The sequence below is a fragment of the Gobio gobio genome (assembly GCF_949357685.1).
Source record: "Gobio gobio genome assembly, chromosome: 11".
Lineage (NCBI taxonomy): Eukaryota > Metazoa > Chordata > Actinopteri > Cypriniformes > Gobionidae > Gobio > Gobio gobio.
Genome location: NC_137104.1, coordinates 29,052,966 through 29,077,905, shown reverse-complemented (window position 1 = coordinate 29,077,905; position 24,940 = coordinate 29,052,966). Strand labels below are relative to the sequence as shown.

The window sequence follows — 24,940 nt, the reverse complement described above, 5'->3', positions numbered from 1 at the left end:
TCTGAGGAGATTCAGATTCAAGATGCTTACAGTTCCTCCGTTGTGATTCAGATCCAGTCTGAGGACTGGTCTGTCACGACGGGTCTAAAGAGGACGCATGCTTCCCTGTATCCATCCTTCTGTGTCACAGGAAGTTCCTGAGGTTCGCTTTTGGGGGCAAAGCGTACCAATATTGGGTTTTTTCATACGGCCTAGCCCTTCCCCTCGCAAAGTAAGTGGTAGCAGCAGTTCGGCATTGAGGTATCGTCCTTGGCTGCTCTCAGTGCTTGGGGTTTAGACTCTACACGCAGTAGCGTGTTGACGCCTTCTCAGAGAACTGTGTTCCTGGGAGTCGTATGGGATTCTCTACGTTGTGGGCACAATTGTCTCCCGCACGTATCGAGTCCATACGGGCGGTGGTCTCTAAAATGAAGCTAGGCCACAGCATCACTGTGAAGCAGTTTTAAGGACTGCTGGGGCTCATTGCGGCTGCGTCCAACAGAATATCTCTTGGCCTGCTGCACGAGACCCTTACAGTGGTGGCTGGGAATCAGGAGGTTTTCCTCGAGGGGAAAACTGTTCTGTATGATCAGGGTAACGCGCAGATGCCTTCGTTCCCTAGTCATATGGAAGAAACCTTGGTTTCTGTCCCAGGGGCCAGTGTTGGGAGCATCATGTTGCCGGAAGACCGTTTCAACTGATGCCTCCCTCACTGGCTGGGACGTGGTCATGGCGGCCGCTTTGCGAGAGGTCTGTGGGAGACCCGGCATTTCTCCTGGCACATCTACTGCCTGGAAATGCTGGCGGTCAACAAAGCTTGTTTTTCTCTCACGCATCCAGCCCCGCTGGGGTTGGATGCCATGGTTCATACGTGGCCGAGACTGCGTCTGTATGCATATCCCCCGATCACTCTGCTCCCGGGAGTCTTGGAGCGGGTCAGCCGAGAAGGGATCAGCCTACTCTCAGTAGCACCCTGCTGGCCGACCCGGGTATGGTTCTCGGACATTATAGCACTTCTAAACGGTCTCCCGTGTCTGAGGCACGGGGCACAATATTTCACCCCTGCCCAGAGTTTTGGGACCTCTGGGTCTCTGGGTACCTACAGGCTGGACTGTCAGCAGATGTTATCGAGACCTTGCTCAGCTCCAGGGCTCCTTCTACCAGGAGATTGTACAGCCCGAAGTGGAACGTGTTTCCACTTAGTGTAGAGAGCGTGAGGTGGACCCAGTTAACTGCCCAGTGGCTTCAGTGCTGGAGTTCCTCCAAAATCGCTTCTCTGCAGGTCTTACCCCGTCCACACTCAGGGTGTACGTGGCTGCCTTTGGGCTTTCCACGCTCCTGTGAGTGATGGGCCTTTGGGTAGGCACCATCTGGTTGTACGGTTCCTCCGTGGGGCTCGGAGGATGAGGCCTGCGGCTCGTTCCAGAGTTCCAACTTAGGGATCTGGCAGTGGTACTTGAAGGCTTGGCTGAGGCCCCCTTCGAGCCACTAGAGTCGGCTGAGGCAGAGAACCTGACCCTTAAGTTGGCCTTTCTCTTAGCTATCACTTCTCTGAGGAGAATGGGGGACCTTCAGGCCTTGGCGCTTACGCCGACTTGCCATGGAGTTTGCCCCTGGCAGAGTAAAGGCCATCTTACATCCTAGGGCGGGCTACATGCCCAAGGTACCATCTAGTGTCAAGTCAAGTCAAGTCAACTTTATTTATATAGCGCTTTTCACAAAGTAGATTGTTTCAAAGCAGCTTTACAGTGTTAAACAGGAAAATAATGCAGCATAATTTTAATCAGCCGCATAGCCACTCCGGAAAAAACGCTGATGTCATCAGCCCATCTCAACCATCACACAGCGACAGTGTGGGCTTTAGATCAATAATTCGATCAGTAATTTAGTTTAAATGGTTAATTTAGTTTATTATTTAGATTTATTTCGATGTTTATTTGAAAAATTGAGTGTGGTCAGGTCTTTGGTTCTTCAGGCATTTCATCCTCCGCCTCACGTGACGGCGGAAGAAGGGAGACTTCACCTGCTCTGCCCGGTCAGAGCTCTTATGAAGTCTGCAGGGGAGATCTGTACAGCTGTCTATAGCTTGCACCTCCCTGCGACACCTGGCGCTAGGGTGCTCCAGTCCTAGTTGTGCCCGGTCTCCGGCTTCACACTAGGGCAGGCGCTACCCTCGGTGTCGCCTAGTGGGTACTCGTTCACCAAATTCGTCGTTCCGACGCAGTGCGAGTTCCCTCGAAAGGGAACTGCTCGGGTTAACCCTTGTTCCCTGAGATAGGGAACGAGCATGAACCTCATGAACTTAATGCCCGTTTATCATGAACAGTAAAGAAAGAGAGCTCACAGGAAGTTAACTGGAAGTGATTATTGATAGGAAATAAAGAGACACAGTTTGCATTTAACATCTACATGATTGGACTTCATTTGCACGCATACTTTACTTGCTTACTTCTGCCACCGACACCAGCGGCTTAATGGAAGGCCGTAATACTAGTAATGAAACTGGTATTGGAATTGTGAAATTTCTACAATTTTGGTATCGTAACATCCAACGTGATTTATTTAGTAGTGTTCACAAGTAACAGGCTGCAGTGTAACCTGGCCAGAAAAAAAAAAAAAAATCGCTGCTATTTGGTATTTTGGTAACGGCTTAAACCAAGACTTTTTGAAAAGTCGGTTGTGCAAATCAACCGATATCTAAAGCCCACCACCATGTCATCAGTCATTCAATAAATAATTGATTTTGTGTTTGTGTAATTGTGAGTCAGAAGTAATGATGGGGATGGAAAAAAGATGTATAGAATAATTTTTTGTTGTTGTAATTTCTTATTTCATATACTGCACAGGAAAAGGGAAGAGGTGAAATAAAAACCTCTGGCACATGGCTAGTAGTTCCAATCACTTCCATGTATAAAATCAAGCACCTAGGCATGCAGACTGCTTCTACAAACATTTGTAAAAGAATGGGTCGCTCAGTGAATTCAAGGGTGCTGTGATAGATTGCCACCGGTTCAATAAATCCATTTGTGAAATTTCCTCACTGCTAAATATTCCACGGTCAATTGTTTGTAGTATTACAACAAAGTGGAAGCAATTGGGACCAACAGCAACTCAGCCAAGAAGTGGTAGGCCATGTAAAATCACAGAGCGGGTTCAGAGAATGCTAAGGCACAGAGTGCGCAGAAGTCACCAACTCTCTGCAGAGTCAATAGCTACACAGACCTGTGGCCTTCAGGTTAGCTCAAGAACAGTGCATAGAGAGCTTCATGGAATGGGTTTCCATGGCCGAGCACCTGCATCCAAGCCTTACATCCTCAAGTACAACGCAAAGCGTCGGATGCAGTGGTGTAAAGCACGCCGCCACTGGACTCTAGAGCAGTGAAGGCGTGTTCTCTGGTGAACCGAATCACGCTTCTCTGTCTGGCAATCCGATGGACGAGTCTGGGTTTGGCGGTTGCCAGGAGAACGGTACTTGCTTTATTGCATTGTGCCAAGTGTAGAGTTTGGTAGAGGGTGGATTATGGAGTGGAATTGTTTTTCAGGGGTTGGGCTTGGCCCCTTAGTTTCAGTGGAAGGAACTGTTCCAACATGACTGTGCACCAGTGCACAAAGCAAGGTCCATTAAGACATGGATGATAGACCCGATAGAACACCTTTGGGATGAATTAGAGTGAAGACTGTGAGCCAGGCCTTCTCGTGCCTGACCTCACAAATGCGCTTCTAGAAGAATGGTCAAAAATTCCCATAAACACACTCATAAACCTTGTGGATAGCCTTCCTGGAAGAGTTGAAGCTGTTATAGCTGCAAAGGGTGGGCAAACTACAGACTGGTTTCCTCATAGTCCATTATTGAACAAGATGATTTTATACCTTAAAAGACCTTTTGTTTGAGAACATGTCCTTGGTTCAGTACAAATGTGTGGACTGCATCTGCAGGGGTGTAAAGTAATGGCACTACATTGCAATATTTATGTATTATTCCGGTACATTTTACATTACGAGTACTATTGAAACCGAATACTTTAGATTTGAATCTTTTACGCATCATAACCTTTTCTTCCCCATTGTGACGTATATCGAGTGAAACAACTTCTTGAAGAAATGTAGGGCGGGACTTGAATTTGTCCATCAGGAATTGATTGAATCATTGTGGTTTGCTATTCCTGTGATTTGTGTGACAGGTTGTCTTGCCCTCACACCAGTAAACACGTCATCAGAGAAGAGATGTTGGGTGAATGAGAAGATTAGGTGGGCACTTACATTTTTTTTTAATGACGTGATCATGTGATAAATTATTTATAATAAGCCCTGCAATATTCCATAAGAAAAAATATATTTATTTTTTCATGGTGACTTGTTTAGAGTATTTTTGTTCCCCTCGATTTAATAAGCTTTAGCTGTATTACAAAACATCTCAAACCACTTTAAGCGTTCTCTATATGTGTCACACGTTGTGTTCTATTTCCTGTGCTGTTTTGCAGCTCTAGTCTTACTGAGAATTGTTGATGGAAGGCTGCGAGCACAGGCTTGTCACTCGTGGCAAGAGTTTTGCTCACAATTATGATTAGGTTTGACATTATTTTATGCATGGTGTAAGTTGGTTATATGAGCAGGAAAGAGATTATGTGGGAGGCAGTCAACTAATTGTGTCATTCCACCCAAATGGGCTAGAAACTATAGGACTGGGAACAAGTGCCTCTGGGCATTAACATCAGAATAAATGCTGCTCTCAAAGTACACTTCAACCAAAGTATTGGTTGTTTTATATCATAATTTTTATCTTAAAACTTTGGAAATGTGTATTTTTTGTAGTGTACCATTAATGGTTACACTTTATTTTAAGGTGACACTGTTAAAGTACAGAGTAATATGAATTAACTACATTTACTAACTATAAGGTTAAGGTAAGGGTTGGTTGCTTGTAATTATAAATGTAATATGAAAATAAAATGCACCTTGGGTTGCTTAAACAGATCTAAGCATTTAAAGCATCACAGCATTTAGATTTTCCAGAAAGTCAACCTACAAATGACTTAATGGTTGTCACAACTAGTTTGGTTTAAAGGACTTTTATTTGGACATTAATTTGTCAGTATTCATGTGTCTCTTGTTTGTTCCTGTTTCCTTAGTTACTGATTGTTGCCTTTATACAAAGCCACTTGAAGGCAAGCCTGCAAGTTTGCAAATAAAAGTGCACCACCTGCTAACGCTGCAGTACACAGGGAAGGAGACCAGAGGCGTTTTTTTTTTTTAATGGATGGATGTCAATGGAGGAGAGGCTTCACAACGCTGAATAAACTGCTTTTGTGGGAAAATGGCTTATCTAATGAATCGACAGCCCATTGGCTAATCTTCAACATGTTTGCTCTTAAACATTTCTTTTGGATTGATCTATTTTTACAGTTTATACAGAAAAAAAAATATGTTTCTTAAGAGGAGACTCTGACAATTGTGTGACAGGTATGATGCACTTCTCATTCATTTCCATGGTATCCGCAAACAGTGATCGACTGTCGCTCAACTCTGAACGAAATGCAATGATGTCAAGGCAGTAATATTTTGTTTATCAAGGCACACGTCATCCCAGTTAGCCGTTATGCTTTATCCAATGGTAGAGCCACAGACCCTCATATCTCTCAATAATAAGACCATCTCTGCTCTACAGGCTTTTCTTGATGTCTTTGTTTGTTTCCATGGTTACCAATTAGTTTCACCTGTCTCTTGTTTAGTTCTCATATTTCATCACCTGTACAGATATTTACACTGTTTTTGTTTTATTCAGTAAAGACTTTTGCGGTATCCTTATCTCTGCTTAAAGGTAGGGTAGGTAAGAATGATCTAAAACACTTTTGTCCAAATTTGTTTAAACTTTCTTTATATATGTCAATACATAATTAAAATGTAAGTACTCTGAAAAAGAGAGTATAAAATTCAAGTGACTCTAGACTTTTTAATCTGCAATAAACACAGGCTCATTATTTTCGTCTGGGACGAAACAAGTGATTGGCTTGGGCGACTGTCACTCTCTCTCTCTACCATGGCTACCACCCCTTTTGCTACAGGATCTGCCCACATGCGCGCACCCCAGTGTTGCCAAGTCGGGCTACTTCAACACTGTTGCCGCGGGCTGTTTTTCATGTCCGCGGGTTGAAGCGACCCCAATTATGTGTTATTTTGCCCCAGGATTTGCGAATTTTAGCAGGCAGCCCTACCAAAAAGACACATATTTTACCCCCCAAATGCGATTTTGTTGTGAAAACCTGGCAACCCTGCCGCACCCGTTTGATTTGAGGAGTTCAAGAGGCTGTATTTTCTGCTGGACAGGTAATCTTTCATTCTGATTATACATTTTTTTGGTTTATGTTTTCATGAAGTATGTATCACTAGCACACGTAGCTGCCTAATATAGCTAACATAACATCACTTAGCATAAAGTTACAATGTTATACACTTAGCGAGCCATTAGTAGAGATGATAAATACTCAATATGCTTAGCTCAAGTTGATCGCTGTCGTGTTGAATTTCGCAAAATGTCACTTTAGATAACAAAATGCATGTGTTAAAGCTAGTACACCGCATCCAGGAACTTTTTTTAGAACTAAGATGGCTTTAGCTTCTACCCTCTGTCTAAACTCTTTTACCATGTTCACCGGGAACTTTACCTGCACGTTTATTTCGGCCCTTGGTTTGTTTTTATATTCTCTACCTATGTTTACTGATGTCTTTATCTTGTATCTGTGTGTGTATTTTAAACTTTACCAGTATCGTTATTCTAGCTTGATAGTGAGTACTAAAAGACATCTTATTTGTTTATATTCATAATGATAAAGTTAGATTTTTTATTACATGTGATTCTGACATGATGTCACTACATGCACTTCTTCTCCGCTCGTCTCAGGTAAATAATGTCTTTCAGCGGCGTAGCGCGTTCATGTGTTTTGGGGGCGTGGCTTTGGAAATATTAATAATGAATGGAAATAATGAGCTGTCTTTAAAACAGTCGTGAGTGGTCTACAGACACTCAATTTTTATACTTTCTTTTTCAGAGTACTTACATTTTAATTATGAATTGATATATAAAGAAAGTTTAAACAAATTTGGAAAAACAGTTTAACCAAATCTTACCAACCCTACCTTTAATTGCAGCCACCTTCCACCGGCCTGTATCAATAGTCAACTTGAAATTTTAAACTAGAATACAAGAAAGTATTTTAATATCAACTATCTGGCCACTGCCTGCAGAATAAATGCACATTGTGTAACAATTTCATTGTTCTCTTTTGATATAAAAGTCTGTTTTTTTCTTCTTCTGTGACTATTTTAGCACAGTGCTGATTGTGTAAAGTGCAGTGCAATTTGTCCTCTGGTTATGCAACACCGTTGAAGTATGTGTCTGTTTTAAGTGTTGTTTTGTGCAGGGCTGACATCCATAAACTGCTGTAACAGCACTGGCTAACATTAGCTCAACATAAAGCAACATGGAGCTAAAATCTGTCCAGAAACGAAACATCATTCATCATACATGTCAACACAGTCCTCTAGTTGTATAAAGGGTAACACTTTAGAATAATGGTCTGTCATTAATAGTTAACTAGGCAGGAAGTAATGCAAGACTAATGAGGAGTAGTCTACTAACACTTCAGCTACTACTACTAACTAATCAGTAAGTATTATCAAATTTAGGAGATAGTACCTTGTTAAGTATTTGATACTTACTGAATGAGATTAGCCTCATTAATAACAATTAACTAACTGATAAATTATAAACATTATTTTGTCTGAGACGTAATCAATCATCTTTTTTACTCTGAATAAATTCATAAAATGCATCACTACTCAAGGGTTACCGCACTATGCAGGAACAACTAGTGATCTGGATCATTATTTTAAAGTGAAAAATATGTTTTTTCACTTTAAAATAATGGTCCAGATCACTAGTAGTCCTTTAAGAGTGACTAGGTAATTGAGTAATTACTGATGCATTTTATGACTTTATTCAGAGTAAAGAAGGACACTCTTCAACTATTATTTAAATGGAGACACTGGCTTGAATGTGACAATTTACATAAGAATTGTTAAACACCAATGCATTCTGTTCAATTTCTTAGTCTGTATCATACAGCATTATGGCAAAATAATTTTCTTTCATTGTTTAATATTAAATGTGGATTACAATATGCATAATTAATAGGATTTACAGAACTTAACCCAGCCATTATCCCAACAAACCATGACCACAACCACCAACCCTTTTTAAATGTCATCCAAACACACATTAAGGTACAGTCTTTAAATACTGAGGCCACACTGTTGCTGCTAGCAGAAGTCAAATTCACAAATTCAAGGCCGAATATTATAGGAATAGCTAAAACTGCAAATTCACTCAGCACCATGTAATTTCAAACAGTATTCTTTTCTTTTCTTTTTTTGTGGAATACAGAATACAGGAATATAGCACACACTTCCCTTCTCCATACAATGATAGGGAATGAGGATGGATGCTGCTGAGCTCCAAAAATGACAAAATAAAACTATTAAAGCAAACCATACAAATTGTGCACTAGCTTTGTGTTCAGAACACGTTATTTGCTGAACGTCTATGTTAATTGCAGCTCTGAAATCTCATTTGCATTCATGTCCATACAAATATGGCACAAAGACGCTTCGAGCCAGGTTTGAAGTCTGTGATGGCAAACAGTTTTGCTTCTCAAGTGTCTTGGGCTGTTAATGATGCCCCATGTATGAATATGTGCTTGCGTGAATGAGATTGGAGAGATGCACAGGTGTTTTCTGCAAATCACAACTTGCATTTTTGGACAGTACTCACTTTTCACTTTTGTTATAATTGGAAAAAAAAAAAAAAAAACCTAGCAAACATTCCTCAAAACATTTCCTTTTCAGTTCCAGGAAATAAATTAAAGTCATTCAGATTTGAAGTGATGAGCAAATGATCCTTCAGCTGTAAAACTGTTAAGCAAGACTAGGTGACCCATATTAGTCACTGTAGATCATATTCCCAAATTGTAAATGAGTTCAGCAAAATACTGTAGGATGGACTCATTTAGGGCCTGTTTACACCTGGTCACTTCATGTGTTTTCTGATTGGACAGCTATCCAATAATGAAAAGACCAGGTGTAAATGCTCTCAGAAATGCATTTGAAACGGATTTAGGAGGTGGTTTGAGACTCATTCCAGATGTAACTGAACAGGTCTAAAGCCTAGTTCACACTACACAACTTTAAACATCGAGAGCATTTTCTTGTGGTGCCCACCTCAGCACTTGATGTGTGATGCGTGCGGTGGGAGCGGCGGTGCTGGACTCAGATATGGCCCACCGCAGATAAGTAACCCATCTCTTCAGCAAGCTGACGCACAAACTGTTGCTAATGAAACTGAAAGCTCATCTTGAAGCTCAACACACAATCATCTTCATTAAAAGTCTAAAGACTAAATTATCATACCAATGCTGATGTTGCTTTACTGATGCAGCGATATTTGACTGAAATTAACTGATGATAAATAAATTGTACCTCATATCTGTTGCTTTCATTGATGTGAACATGCATATAGTACGGGAATTCAAGATCGGATTTATATTCCGCCACATTTATGTGATCAAGTGTAAATGGATGAGTTTTAACAAAACGATCAGTAAAAACCGACAAAGTGACCAGGTCTGAACAGGCCCCTAGTGGCTTGCGGGCCAACCTCATGATGAAGATATGGCAGGTGATGGCTAATGGGTAGCTTCCACCAAATGAAGGATGACAGAATTTTCAATTTCCGGTGACCTGTACTTGTAAATACTTGCATTGAAACATCTGCCAGCAAGAAAATTGACAGTAAATCAATCGTTTATCAATGAACTGAATGTGGGAGAGAAGGTGGCTTGACCTTGCTATTTAGCTGCCTTTAAAATGTATGCATAAATTGAAGGATCATAATTAACAATAGCCCTGTTTCCACCGAAATTACACAGAACGATTTGTCCCAGGAACTTTTTTACCCCCAGACCTGTTGCTGTCTGCGTTTCCATCATGGTCTAAAGTACCACGAAGATTAGTCCATTGACGTAGGAATGCACATGACTTTCGTCCTCCATATATAAGCTTAATAAAGCCTGAAACTCGTTGTCAGTCCATCGGTCGTATTTTTTAAACTTCATTGTTGATTTGAATAGCAAACAACTCTTACTGCACGCACCGCAACAGAAATTTTGATTGAAATAAAATGCTGCGTGGAGTCAACCAATCAGTATGTTCAGTGTCAAAGTCCCAGCCCCGAAAGTTCTTGAACTTTGAAAAAGTACTACCTTGCAAGCAGGGCCGATTTGAGGGGGGAAATATTTTCCCAGGAACTTCATTTAGACCCTGGTTCCTGCGGTCGGAACACGCAGAGTACCACCCCAAAATCCCTAGATCCTGGGGAAAGTTCCTGCGGTGGAAACACGGCTAATGTCAGTGTTAAAACAATCTAAACACAAAACTCAACAATGGTAAGAAGTTACGAGGTCAAATCACATAAGCCACTGCTCTTTCTCTTTACTGAAATGTTCCGCCCACTTCCTGGTGAGCTCCAGGTAGTGGTCTGGCTGATGGGGTTTGTAGTCCAAATACAGACGGGCCACAGTCTTCTTAGGCACGGCCCTCTCAATCTGAGTTCCTTCATGCCACTCATTAAATGACGTTACTGTGATGATATCAGGCCTTATTGATATTGCTGCCTGCAAAGAAGTCTCGTAATATCGTCCATTTACTCTGTTGCGTGTGTTGTGGTTGTTCCACGGCCGGACGGCGGTGTCTATATAACCAGGTCCAGCACTAGGTACAAACAGCAAGTTGTTTTTGTCGCAGAAAGCTTTGATTGCTTTCCAGTTCTGGTGAGAAGATCCAAAGGAAAAGCCATTAGAGGCAAAGTAGGTGTACATGCCGTCAAAACCTCCAGCCTGGATGTCTTGCTTGTGGCGCTCTTCCACAATGAGGGCAATGAAGATGCCATCATAAGGAGTTCCTCGGAGACTGTGAGACCCTCTGGCGGTTAGCAGCTCAGCCCAGGCCTCAGGTGACATAAGGTAGGAGTCGTACACATAAAAGAGTGGAAGAACCTTCCCAGTGCTGGACTTAAACCTGTAGAAAGCCCCATGATTCCCATATCTGTAAAAAGATTACAGGAGTGAGGTGTTTATTTATACTGAACTCATTTAAGAGCTAAGCATGTATCATAGTTGTAATATTGTAATAGTATAGTACATAGACACACTGTATTTATTTATAATACATATTTTTACATAAAATATTACATTTATTGGTAACACTAAAAAAGCTCAATTTATTACCATGATGTATTAGGTATCATGAACTAATAATGAACACAACATTTTAATTTCCTTTTTTTTTTTTTTTGCATATGCAAGTACACTGACATATTGTGAATACATGAATTAACTGTGTGAATACATGAATTAACTGTGAATATTATGAATTAATATTACTACATAATATAATTAGATTTATGTTGTTGTAGTACTTAAATGGTTTTAATTGTTAGTTCATGATACCTAATGTATTAACCAATGTTAATGAATTGAGTCTTATTGTAAAGCGTTACCCATTTAATTCTTCTGTGGTATTCTGGTAACCAAACAGTTTTGGTTAACATTGACTACCACAATATGGGGAAAAAAACACTAAGGCGTCTCTCAAAATATCTTCTTTTATTTTCCACAGACGAAAGAAAGTCATACAGGTTTGGAACGGTATGAGGGGGAGTAAATGATAAAATAATTTTATTTTTTGGGTGAACTATCCCTTTATCCTTAGTTAAATGTTAATTTAAATATTTACTTGTACATTTTTTAAATCAAAAGTTGTTCACTGGTAAGTTGATTTTAATATTAATTTAAATGGACATAAGCGAACATGAATTAATAAATAGTTATTTAATAAACAGTATTTTTATTAACTAATGTTAACAAAGATTAATAAATACTGTAACAAATATCTTGCTCATTGTTAGTTAATGCATTAACTAATGTTGTTGTAATTTATATTTATATATATATATATATATACAGTGAGGAAAATAAGTATTTGAACACCCTGCTATTTTGCAAGTTCTCCCACTTAGAAATCATGGAGGGGTCTGAAATTGTCATCGTAGGTGCATGTCCACTGTGAGAGACATAATCTAAAAAAAATCCAGAAATCACAATGTATGATTTTTTAACTATTTATTTGTATGATACAGCTGCAAATAAGTATTTGAACACCTGTCTATCAGCTAGAATTCTGACCCTCAAAGACCTGTTAGTCTGCCTTTAAAATGTCCACCTCCACTCCATTAATTATCCTACATTAGATGCACCTGTATGAGGTCGTTAGCTGCATAAAGACACCTGTCCACCCCTTACAATCAGTAAGAATCCAACTACTAACATGGCCAAGACCAAAGAGCTGTCCAAAGACACTAGAGACAAAATTGTACACCTCCACAAGGCTGGAAAGGGCTACGGGGAAATTGCCAAGCAGCTTGGTGAAAAAAGGTCCACTGTTGGAGCAATCATTAGAAAATGGAAGAAGCTAAACATGACTGTCAATCTCCCTCGGACTGGGGCTCCATGCAAGATCTCACCTCGTGGGGTCTCAATGATCATAAGAAAGGCGAGAAATCAGCCCAGAACTACACGGGAGGAGCTGGTCAATGACCTGAAAAGAGCTGGGACCACCGTTTCCAAGGTTACTGTTGGTAATACACTAAGACGTCATGGTTTGAAATCATGCATGGCACGGAAGGTTCCCCTGCTTAAACCAGCACATGTCCAGGCCCGTCTTAAGTTTGCCAATGACCATTTGGATGATCCAGAGGAGTCATGGGAGAAAACACCATCCCTACTGTGAAGCATGGGGGTGGTAGCATCATGCTTTGGGGGTGTTTTTCTGCACATGGGACAGGGCGACTGCACTGTATTAAGGAGAGGATGACCGGGGCCATGTATTGCGAGATTTTGGGGAACAACCTCCTTCCCTCAGTTAGAGCATTGAAAATGGGTCGAGGCTGGGTCTTCCAACATGACAATGACCCGAAGCACACAGCCAGGATAACCAAGGAGTGGCTCTGTAAGAAGCATATCAAGGTTCTGGTGTGGCCTAGCCAGTCTCCAGACCTAAACCCAATAGAGAATCTTTGGCAGGAGCTCAAACTCCTTATTTCTCAGCGACAGGCCAGAAACCTGACTGATCTAGAGAAGATCTGTGTGGAGGAGTGGGCCAAAATCCCTCCTGCAGTGTGTGCAAACCTGGTGAAAAACTACAGGAAACGTTTGACCTCTGTAATTGCAAACAAAGGCTACTGTACCAAATATTAACTTTGATTTTCTCAGGTGTTCAAATACTTATTTGCAGCTGTATCATACAAATAAATAGTTAAAAAAATCATACATTGTGATTTCTGGATTTTCTTTTTTTGATTATGTCTCTCACAGTGGACAATTTCTTAACCTACGATGACAATTTCAGACCCCTCCATGATTTCTAAGTGGGAGAACTTGCAAAATAGCAGGGTGTTCAAATACTTATTTTCGTCACTGTGTATATATATATATATATATATATATATTAGGGGTGTAACGGTTCGCGTATTCATACCGAACGGTTCACGGGGTGAGTTCCAAATGGAATCAGTATTCCCTATTTGATCATCCCTATGTGAGCAGGACACGCGTGTGCCGTGCCGTATGTAGCAGTTTGGAATGCACTTGGCAAAGGGAGCGGCGTAATTTCCTCATTATCTTCAAACATTTTCGGCTTCAGTTTCGGTTTTCGGCCAAGTGCATACTAAATTTTCGGTTTCGGTCCAGAATTTTCATTTCGGTGCATCACTAATCTGCATAATTCTTTTCTTTTTTTTAGCCTAACTGTTGCAAATAAAAATATTTTTTTATTTTAAAGAGTTTATAAAAATATGTTTTGTAATAGGCTGCTGTATATAAAAAGTAATATAACTCTTAAAAATATGAATTATATATTTATTTATGCCGGTGCTGCGTTGTCACAGGAAAATCCCAGCTGAAGATAATGAGGAAATTACTCCGCTCCCTTTGCCAAGTGCATTCCAAACTGCTACATACGGCATGGCACACGCGTGTCCTGCTCACATAGGGATGATCAAATAGGGAATACTGATTCCATTTGGAACTCACCCCGTGAACCGTTCGGTACGAATACGCGAACCGTTACACCCCTAATATATATATATATATATATATAGATGTATAAATGTGCATGCTGGTTTTTCCTAAACGCTTGAAACATTTGTCAGGAAAACTACAATATTTACAGAAGTCTTTTAACAATCCTTTCAATTTTCTTCTAGAAAAATTAATTTGTAAAATGTATGTTTTCTCAAAAATGCAGTTTGGTAATGATCATTTTTGGTAATCCAAATACTTAAAACTGCACATCATGTGTTGGTTATGTTATTAAATTATATTTTTATGTGTGTATCTTTTTATTTTTACATGGAACATTTTAAATATATATATAAATGCAAAAACCTAACTACAAACAAAATACAACAGTGTACAGTGCTCTAAAAAGGTTTTGAGCTTGCTGGGATGTTATGTGTCCTTGTTCTGAAAGTGAGCCTCTTTCCACAGCAGTACAGCTGTCTGTATTACCTGATACTCAGACCATGTAAACCTACACTTTACCTAGATCAGTTTTAGATCATGTTTTTCTTTCTGAAGTATTCCTGTTGCTAGAGGAGAACAATTCATGAATAAACAACTTTGTAATGTGTTCACTAAAAAAAGAAACAAAAAGAGCATTTTACAGTCAGTAGATCATTATAGTACTATAGATTTACAGACTGCAACCATTGTTACAGGCTCTTGAACATAAGTGGGTTAGCCGCAATAGCATCAGGTAATGCTATACGTTCTGTTTCATGAATGGTTAATGGAAAAAAGTCCTCTATTTTTAAAACACCACTCTTTCTTTTTGCCAGGCTGGATTAAATTCCATCCTCATCTCAAAGTTCAAAGCAGCTCTTCAGAATGCAGAGGGGCTAGACCTTCAGGTTAGCAGACAAGAACTCTCTGAACTTTAGTATTGAATGTATTGTGGAGGTGCAACCTACTTGTCAATGATGTATTTGATGTTGTCATGCACACTGAGGTCTGTCCGGCCTTTGTAGGGCTGCAGGTGAAACGCAACCTGTAAAGAATTGGAGAAAAGAATCACTAACAGTATCTATATCAGTTCTTTTAAATGTGTCATTCAAACATACAGCCTACATCTGCCTGTACTAAACTGATAAATATCTAGATACAGTGAAATGCAACAAAAAAGTATTTGGACATTAGGCCTAGTCCACATGTACACAGGTATTTTTATAAACAGAGTTTTTCCTCCGTTTAAAAAAAAAAAAATATATTGTCCACACAAGCACGGTTTAAATAAACCTCTGTACACATGAAAACACAAAAAGATGCTATGAGGCGCTGTGAAGAGCATGCCAAACCAACAGGTGGCGAGCCATGTTGTCTAATCAGAAACCTGAAAAAAAGGTTATTGTCATAAGCAGTGACCTGCATAGTATTGCCTTCTGACGCCTCTGCTCCGCAATATAATGGGAGAATTATGTGCATATATCTGTATACATGTTATAAGTCCTGTTACAACACTCTACGCACACCTTGGCAACATAATCCCCATTGGCTAGTGATTTTTTTAGTTTACTCGCCATACTATTTTATTTATATTAGTGCTGTCAAAACGATTAATTGCGATTAACCACATCTAAAATAAAAGTTTGTTTACATAATATGTGTGTGTGTGTGTACTGTGTATAATTATTATGCGTATATAAATACACACACATGCATGTCTATATTTAAGAAATGTTTTTTATATTTATATATAAATTTTTATATATAATATAAATTATATAAATATATATACAGTATATACATGCAAATATTTCTTAAATATATACATGTGTGTATTCAAATATACATAATTATACACAGTACACACACATATTGTTAGGATGGGGTACAAAGGAAAAGGAGCGAGGACTCAAATGCAAGAGGAACTTAGGATTTATTAAACAATAAAATAAAACAAACAAAAATAATGGGGGGGGAAATCATGAGGGGGGAAATAAAACTAGAAATACATAAACACCAGGAGCAGGAAACAAGTAGTACAACAGGGAGCAGACGACATCAAACAACGATCCAACACAACACTGCAGACACAAGGAGACTATAAAGGGTGACAATTCAGGCAAGAAATGAGGGAGAACAGGTGGGGCAAATTAACCAATAATGAGATAAGAAGGGCGGGGTGACAAGGGACCAGAGACATGACATCACACCAAAACATGACAAAACCACCACATGTGCTGCACAGGACAAGACAGACAAGACAGACATGCGACACATATATATTATATAAATAAACTTTTATATATATCGATTAATCGTTTGACAGTATGTATATATATATATCCTGAAGATCCTGAACCTCTCATGCTGATTACTGGTGGTGGTGCTTAAGATATTATTGGTCATTCAGTGTTTCTGTTAAAAATTATAATAGTAATAATTATTAATACGATAATACTACTACTACTAATTCTACTACTAATACTACTACTACTAATTCTACTACTAATAACAACATGCAACGTACTAAGGATTGATGAGCTGCTGGGTTCATGAATATTAATCACCTTGTCTGCGTTTGCTCGAACTGATTTGCTGAAATCAAAACAGGGACAGTAATAGAGGAGCACCAGGTTAGGGTTAGTGTCTAACCCTAACCCTAACCCTTACTGCAGTCCAAATTCAAAATATTTCCCCCACCCCTCAGTCTCGACGTTTACATGGGTTGCCAGTTTGAGGACACAATTGACAATGGAAGGCGAGTAGACTCACACTCTAAGTTGATTTATCGATTTATGATGAGTTGATATTGCGTTTTAATATGCTCCCATTCATAGAGATTTTTTAGATGGGTGCTTTTTAGGTCGAGTAGAATCTGCAACCTCTGACCCAGTTTGTTTGCTGGCTTCCATGGCTGCAAAACGCTGTGTTTTCCACCAACTGGCAAATCTGTCAAATCTGTGGTGGCAAAATACAATTGGGGAAATAAACAACGTGCGGTATCGCACAGACCAAAACAAAAACAGACATTCCGACACAGAACACACATTTCAAAGTAAAATAACTGGCTTTGACACCTTTTTTTTTCAGAGAAACGAGTATGTGAACGAGTTTCCTAAATATCTGCAAACATATTATGGTATGTTTATGCTTTAGTACAGTCAAAAACTTGCATACAGCAACTTTAATGCAATATAAGTCGCTTTAGGTAAAAATGTCTGACAAATGCATAAATTATCCAGTTACAAGTTTACAATTATTAGCCGAAAAATGCATTACATGTGTATCAGAGATAATGAACATATTGCTCTATACTACAGCAACACCTTCCTAAGGTGGCTGACAGATGATTTCTAAAAGTCCCAGAAACATGGTAACTTAAGACACAGACGCGTCATGTTCAAGGAGACAGACCCTCTCCACTTCAGTGACAGCGACAAGAACATGGCTGATTGAACTGCAAAACCCTCAGAGCCTTGAAAGAGAAAAGCCAAGCACAAACACCCACCATTTTTCCACACCGCCAATCTGGAAGGTCTTCATAAGCAGTTTCCATGGCAACTTGCATTTCGCGACACAGCTCAGTCTGCCATGGATAGTTTGACATCAGACAATTTGGAAGTGAACATCTACAGTATAACTGTTCCACTACAACAGTCTTGGAAAGGAGGTTGCTGATAATTCAAATCATAGGTGCTCAACGCCTAAAGTGTTGCAATGTTCTCCTGTTTCTTAAGGACTCCATTTACTTCATGACAACTCACCATGATGCATACGATGCATAATTATAATTTTTTTTGATGGTTGGAAAGATAAAGGGCCCTATCATACACCCGGCGCAAGACGCAACACAAGTGTTTTTTGCTAGATTCAGCCCGACGCAGTTATCATTTTCACGTCCTGCGCCACATTGTTTAAATAGCAAATGCGCCCATTTGTGCGCCCATGAGTGTGCTGGTCTTAAAACGAGATGTGTTCAGGTGCATTTTTGGAGCGTTGCTATTTTGAGGAAACTGAAATTGACTGCACCATTGACCAACAAAAACCTGGTCTAAAGTCAATGGCGCAATCATTTTTTTGTTATTTAAAGAACACAGTAGTAATACGCGCATATATGCAGTAAAGACAGACGACTTATGCAAACACTAGCAAGCTCAAATGTGAAAAATTAAAGGAATATTAAAATGTAAAAGATTATTATTGTGTACATAAATATAAAAATGCCTACATGTCATAATGGGTAGTCATTGCATGTATCAGAATTAGCCTACCTATTTGCAAGTAATGACGAATAAAATTGGCTAATTATTTGACCAATCGTGCCAATAGTTTGAGTCAGGTTGAGGGTGTCTAAATTCCAGCATGTAAATAAATATTGCACGTTACGCCCAAAACACATCCATTACTCATTAAGAGGATAGGGACAACCCTTTTAGACCATGTGCTGGGCACGCAGACCATTTTTCCCATCGTTAAACTAGAAAAGTGGATTCTAAGTGCACTTGCGCCATGATTTTAGACCATGCGCTTAGATCGTTAAAATAGGGCCCAAAAACATACTCAGAAAAACAAGTACTCATAAATCTGGTTTCATTTCAATGGCTGAATGTGTCTATACAGAATGAGGCATGGCCTTGAGCATGCTAGATACAGTGGTTGTTGTTTTAGCACTACAGTAATGTCAGCCCACTCACTCAGCCTGTAAGCATTGCTGTGCCCTTACATCTAACTGTTTGACAGCAAGATAAACTGGATAAGATATTAAGATATTAATCCTATTATAGTAATATATAGTAATTATTAGTCCTTAATACAGTAACGCTAACTTTCTTTGAATTGGGCCTCAAACTTAGTACTAAAGTTCTTAAAGAACTAAAATGAGTGTTGGCTATGGATAACTACAAAGAAAATATATATTATTTCCAATCTAGCTCAAATTGTGGATTCTTTGTGGGTGAAAAACTGCATGATAAGTTGTAGCATTTGAGAGCGAAAGTGTTGAAATGTCCAGAATGGCCCGGCACAGATGTGCAGCTACAAGTGGAGCTCAAATACATTTTTTAAAAAGAGCATGTTAACGATGTTAATAAAACACTTTTATGTGTTGATTCACATTATCAACAAATGAAAAATCGAATTATTGCATTTTTAAAGAAAGGACCTCACTAAAAGGACAGCACCAGGGACTGTAGAAGAGCTCAGACATCAGTGTGGTGGTGAGGATTGTGATCAGACATAAAGCCTAGACTCCAGCATTGTCAATTCTGATGGGCAACGAAGCACATGCAGTGAAGAGATACGCTTCATTCCACCCCACTGCTCAAACAGCCTCTATAGCCACTGGGAGCAATTATGAATGAGTACAAATGACTGGTACTGCATTCTGTTTCCAAACAAATTCAAATATTTTGTTCAAAGATTTTGCAATTGCCTTGCAATACAGGCCCTTGTGTATTTCAAGACTTAAAACTGCATCTGCACAACAGAATGCTACGCTTTGTTTACCCAAAAACAGAACAGTTGAGCAGGTGCAGAATTCAAGGTCTTTGGGAAACAGCTTGATGTCTTGCACATTGCTGTACAGATAAAGGACACAAGGATGACGCAGTTTTAAAAATAAAATAGCCAATGTTTTTCTTCTCCCAATTTTACGGCTAAAATTCAACAATTCTATGCCACGGGAAAACACAACTCATACACTGACCACACTGGGACAGAATTACCTGCAAAATCACCAAGCAAGAAGGACACCGACATGAGTATACAGTAAATCACAGACATGGTGTTACAAGACTTGCTTCTTTTCACACCAGGGGATTACAAAACATGACTGACAAAAAGGCAGTCAGAAACAGCTCTAAACAGCTCATCAGGCATAAATGTTGAACACAACTGTAGGCAGTAAAGACAGAGAAGTATGCAACCAGTGGCAAGCTCAAGAAATTATAATAAATGTCTCATCCACAAAAATTATTCAGATGTTGCAACAAAATCGAAAAGCTTTTTAGTGCCTATATACCTACTTTTTACAGTACCTCATAGCTCTTTTTAAGGAATTACATATGTAAAATCAGATTTACTCTTTTTATAAGAACACTGATAAGATACAAAATGATATATATAATATCACGCTTATCTCCTGACCTTTATACATGTCATATGGGTGTTATAATGTGAAAACTGCAATACAGAACAGTGGAAAGATCTTTATAAGAAGTCTTCTAATAGGTGGAAGTCATGTTCACCCTTCAGAGTCACATATTGACTAGCAATTATAACACTTCTTTTTCTGTCCTTCTAGTTTCAAATCTATTGATATTTGCTATTATTGCCTTAACTTATAACATTGCTGTTTTAACTATTGGTAAGATTTTAGAAAGCCTGCATTACAAAAGTAACCTTAAAGAGATAGTTTACCCCAAAATTTAAATTAGCCCATTCTTTCAGACGAATACAATCAGAGTTATATTAAACAAATGTCCTGGCTCTTCCAAGGGCAGTGAATGGCTGTTTCTGTTTTAAAGTCCATAAAAGTACATCCATCCATTATAAAAGTGCTCCACACGGCTCCGGGGGGTTAATAAAGGCCTTCTGAAGCGAATCGATGCGTTTGTGTAGGAAAAATATCCATATTTAAAACTTTACAAACTGTAATCTCTAACTTCCGCTAACTGCCGTACACGCATTCACAAGAGACTGGCGTTCCAGCATATGACGTAGGACGCAGGCGTAGCATAAGTTTCGCGATGAACACGGAAGTGCAGAGGATAGAGCAAAACAAAACTTGGTTCTAGCGAGAACTAGCATATTCTCACCGGAGCGTCCTACGTTGAAACACCAGTCTCTCGTAAACGCGCATATGACAATTAGCAGAAGTTAGAGATTACAGTTTGTAAAGTTTAAAATATGGATATTTTTCTTACACAAACGCATCGCTTCGCTTCTGAAAGCATTTATTAACCCCCCGGAGCCATGTGGATCCATTATAATGGATGGATGCACTTTTATGGACTTCAAAACAGAACTACCCATTCATTGCCATTATAAAGCTTGGAAGTTTTTTTTATATAACTCCGATTGTATTCGTCTGAATGAAGAATGTCATATACACCTAGGATGACTTGAGGGTGAGTAAATCATGGGATAATTTTGGTGAACTATCCCTTTAAGCGGATTACACAATTACAATCTATTCATTTAAATAATGCCTACATAGCTAGTGGATAACATGATTTCTGGCCTAGGCAACACAAGTCGAAAAAGAAAGTACTTTCAGATGTGGAGCAACATTTCATTTCTTTGGAATAATGCACTCCAAAATATGGAGCTTGTTACTGGTGCATTTATATAGTCATTTTGCAACACAGATTGCTTCAAAGCAGCTTTACAGTGATGATAGGAAATTCATTTAGTTTTTTAAGAAAAGTTGTGATTAATTTCTGTTGTGAAAACTGATTAGTTATTAAATTTTGTGCCATTTAAACAACACCATCCTCAATTAAAACATAAAACCCCCAATGCGTTCCGGACCCCAGCCGCACGGCAACAGCATTTGGTGGCCGGAGAACGCAAACCGTGAACTGTTGTTTTGAAAAAGTTTTGAAACTCCCCTTGCAACCCACAAAAAGGCGATTCCGTGAAAACGGTGACGGCATGTACGCAAGCATTGCGTTTTCAGCCTATAGCAAGTGCGTTTGGATACGTATATGTGTACATATGTGTTTTTATCTGTATAGGGGGAAGGGAAGGGAAAGAGGCCTTCACAAGAAAGTACCCTTAAAGAGACAAGTTTGATCCTAAAGGCTCATAGGTTTAAAGTAATACTTTAAGGCAACTACTTTAAGGCAGGGTTTCATGAGGGAACTTTATAAGAAACCTACCTGCAATCTATCTTATCAAATTGTGATTAATCAGAGGCTGCAGTTTAAAATAGAGTCAAACCAAAATGTATTCAGACACCTTCATCACTTCCTCAAATTATTACAGTTTATTCGCTATAGTTTAGAAAATGGTAATAAAATATGACAAGAATTTAACAAGAGTTAAACTTTGTCAAAACAAATTCATCTTGATAATGTCAGATAGCTTTGATAGAAAGGTATGTAATGGATTACAATTAACCAATCAGCTGTCAGCTGTTAAATGTAAGTACACAATAAGATAATGCCAATTTAGGTCAACCAATTACCAAGCAATACTTCATTTTGTTCAGTCTGTGGTGTAAAAGTTTGCATTAGAAATGAAAGAAAAAACACTTAAGCAAAACATGGTCAGGTCAAGTGAATAATTTTGGTCCCAAATTTTTATACATTTTACTGGTAGTCTACTGTATGAAGAATTTTGTGGTATAATATGTCACAGTTGATTTTATTTTGCTAATCCTCACTTACATAAATAAACTATAGTGTCCTGCACCCACTAGTAAAAAATTATATCTATTTTTATTTGTATTGTAACTCGTAGTAGGCTATTAGTTGGTTCTTGTAAACCAAGTATGAACGCCCTTTAAAGTATTTTAATTAACAGTAGTCTTTGTTCTTTGTGTCTGGATGTCTCAGCAGTTGCAATATGAAAAATTACTTTTTTTTTCTGTTTACTTGCACGTTATGGGGCCATTAACTGACACCAGAGAACCGTGAACATGCAAATGTGTTGTTGAATTACTGAAAATATAACTTGAAATCTGAAATTTAAGTAAATATTTTACATCAAAGGGGTTCCAGCTGACAAAAATGTTTAGGAACACCTGCTCTAAGGTAGTAATCTGAACCTTTTAGGGGTAGATAAGGTACAAAGTTGTCAAAAAAAAAATTTTGACAGTGCAAATGCATCAGAATAAAAATTCATAAACAAAATGTTTGTGTAAGCAGATAAGTTTTATGGATCTCTCACCAGTTACCTTGATACTGTGTCTATGGGCAGCGTCCATTACAGCTGGCACTAGATCCTCTGAGGGTTTGCCATGTTCATCTGCCACATCAGGCGGGTACCAGGACAGGACCACCACACCTGGCATCAAAAGTGGAAATGCATTGCTCTACAAGCAACATTACGTCTCTTTTAATGTTTTAAAGAGGAACGACCATCTACATTGTACTATAATAGCCAAAGAAAAACAAATATTATAAATGTTAAATATTATCATTCAGCAAATTGTATCTTGGCCTTAAAACCTGCAGCCGCAGCTTCGATTTGCGCCATGTGGGATTCAATGACATCTGGATCTCTGGAGCTGTATGGACCCAGGTCGGGGTAATAACTGGACGCAATGTCATCTGGAGGATTGTGTTGTCCTTTCGGGTGACTGGCAGCTATTTTGGGGTCCCAGTGTGGTACCAGTACATGGTCCCAGTGTAAATAACTACCGTCCATCTGTGGCGAGCCATACCATAAATAATAGAAGATGTGAATGTCATAGAATATGCTGTGGTCAGGACCAGAGTTGGAGAACACTATCTTGGTGTCACTTCCCCCACCAACATTTTGACCTGCTGATTCAACTACATTATTGGGTCTCTGGTCCATTCGCTCTCCAACCAAAGGCATCAATTCCATCCCTGGAGCAAGATCCGAGAAACCATCAGTGGGTTTGAGGGTTCGTAGGCCCATCATAGTACCAAAAATGAACAAAGTGAACAATAAAAGAGCCACGCACGCTTTCTTGCGTAATCTGTTCATGATCGCTGTCCGTGGTGCTAGAGAAGGCAGTTCAGAAAGAGGTTAATATGGTCGAGGCCTCCAAAAGTAGGTTGCAAAATTGTAGATTGTGTTCCACCTCCAATTCCAGTTTGCCCGCCGTCTCAGACTTGCACTTGGCACTCCGGGTTGGTCGCTTTGCTTTGCCCGCGCCAAGAAGCCATTATCTTTGTTACATTAACAAATTATAAAGATTTGGGGGAAAAATAGCTAGGATGCTTTGATTAATTTCTGAACATGCAACGATGATATTAAGCTAACATTAGCTAACAAGCCAACCAGCCCACATTATTTATTACGGCATAGTAGTAACCTAAAAGCACTCGCCATGTTACTAAATCAACAATGCACAACGCATTGTTTTTTTCTTTTTGTTAAAGTCGCACACGCCCGTTAAAACTCGACGCAAAAGCTTCCATGCAATCATGTAGCCTATTTGCTTCCAACTCGCAAACTGAACGCTGTCTTCTCTCTCCTGGATCTTTATTGTAATCCTTCTGCGCGGTATAAAACACTTTCACATCAGTTGCACTTTGTGAAAGCATCGGCTGATTTCTGAGCGTTTGTCGCCACTGTGCTCATGATAAATCATCTCTCGCTACTGGAAGGTGGAGTCTTGTGGGTTTGTCACCATGCACGCATGCTCAAGCAAGGACACAGACTGTGTTCACAATGGCATGATGCTTACTGCATACTGAGCAGTAGCCTATATACTGAAAACGGCATAGGCCTACTATTTTTAGTATGTAGTATGTAAAACAATAAGCAATATGATATGCATTTGAAACAGTACTGTTGTTACCTCTTTATGTTTAATTGTAGCTATCATCTGTGTAATACATATTATCATCTTGCTTTTTTAGTCAAATCTTGAAAGGAAACTTGTTTCATAATAAATACTACCTACTATTTTCAAACATTATTTGAAACGGAATGCCATTTTTTTATTATTAATGCTCAAAAACAATTCACAAGTAGGCTAATAAAATAATAACATAATACAAACAACAACAAGAAGAACAACAAAAGAAACAACTGGGGGGAATAATATAAATTAAACATTGACAAATTATGAGAATTACTTGATTTTAGTACCC

General features: G+C 39.1%; 1 protein-coding gene across 1 annotated transcript; it reads right to left on the bottom strand.

The window, feature by feature from the left end:
* Positions 1-8,105: 8,105 nt before the first annotated feature.
* On the bottom strand, positions 8,106-24,496 carry maneal (mannosidase endo-alpha like). Its single transcript, XM_079828508.1, has 4 exons — positions 23,321-24,496; positions 23,047-23,156; positions 15,116-15,192; positions 8,106-11,133 (listed from the first exon to the last, which is right to left on the bottom strand). Exons 1-4 carry the CDS (start codon positions 23,823-23,825, stop codon positions 10,497-10,499), a joined length of 1,329 nt encoding a protein of 442 aa, XP_079684634.1. The 5' UTR covers positions 23,826-24,496; the 3' UTR covers positions 8,106-10,496.
* Positions 24,497-24,940: the final 444 nt, after the last annotated feature.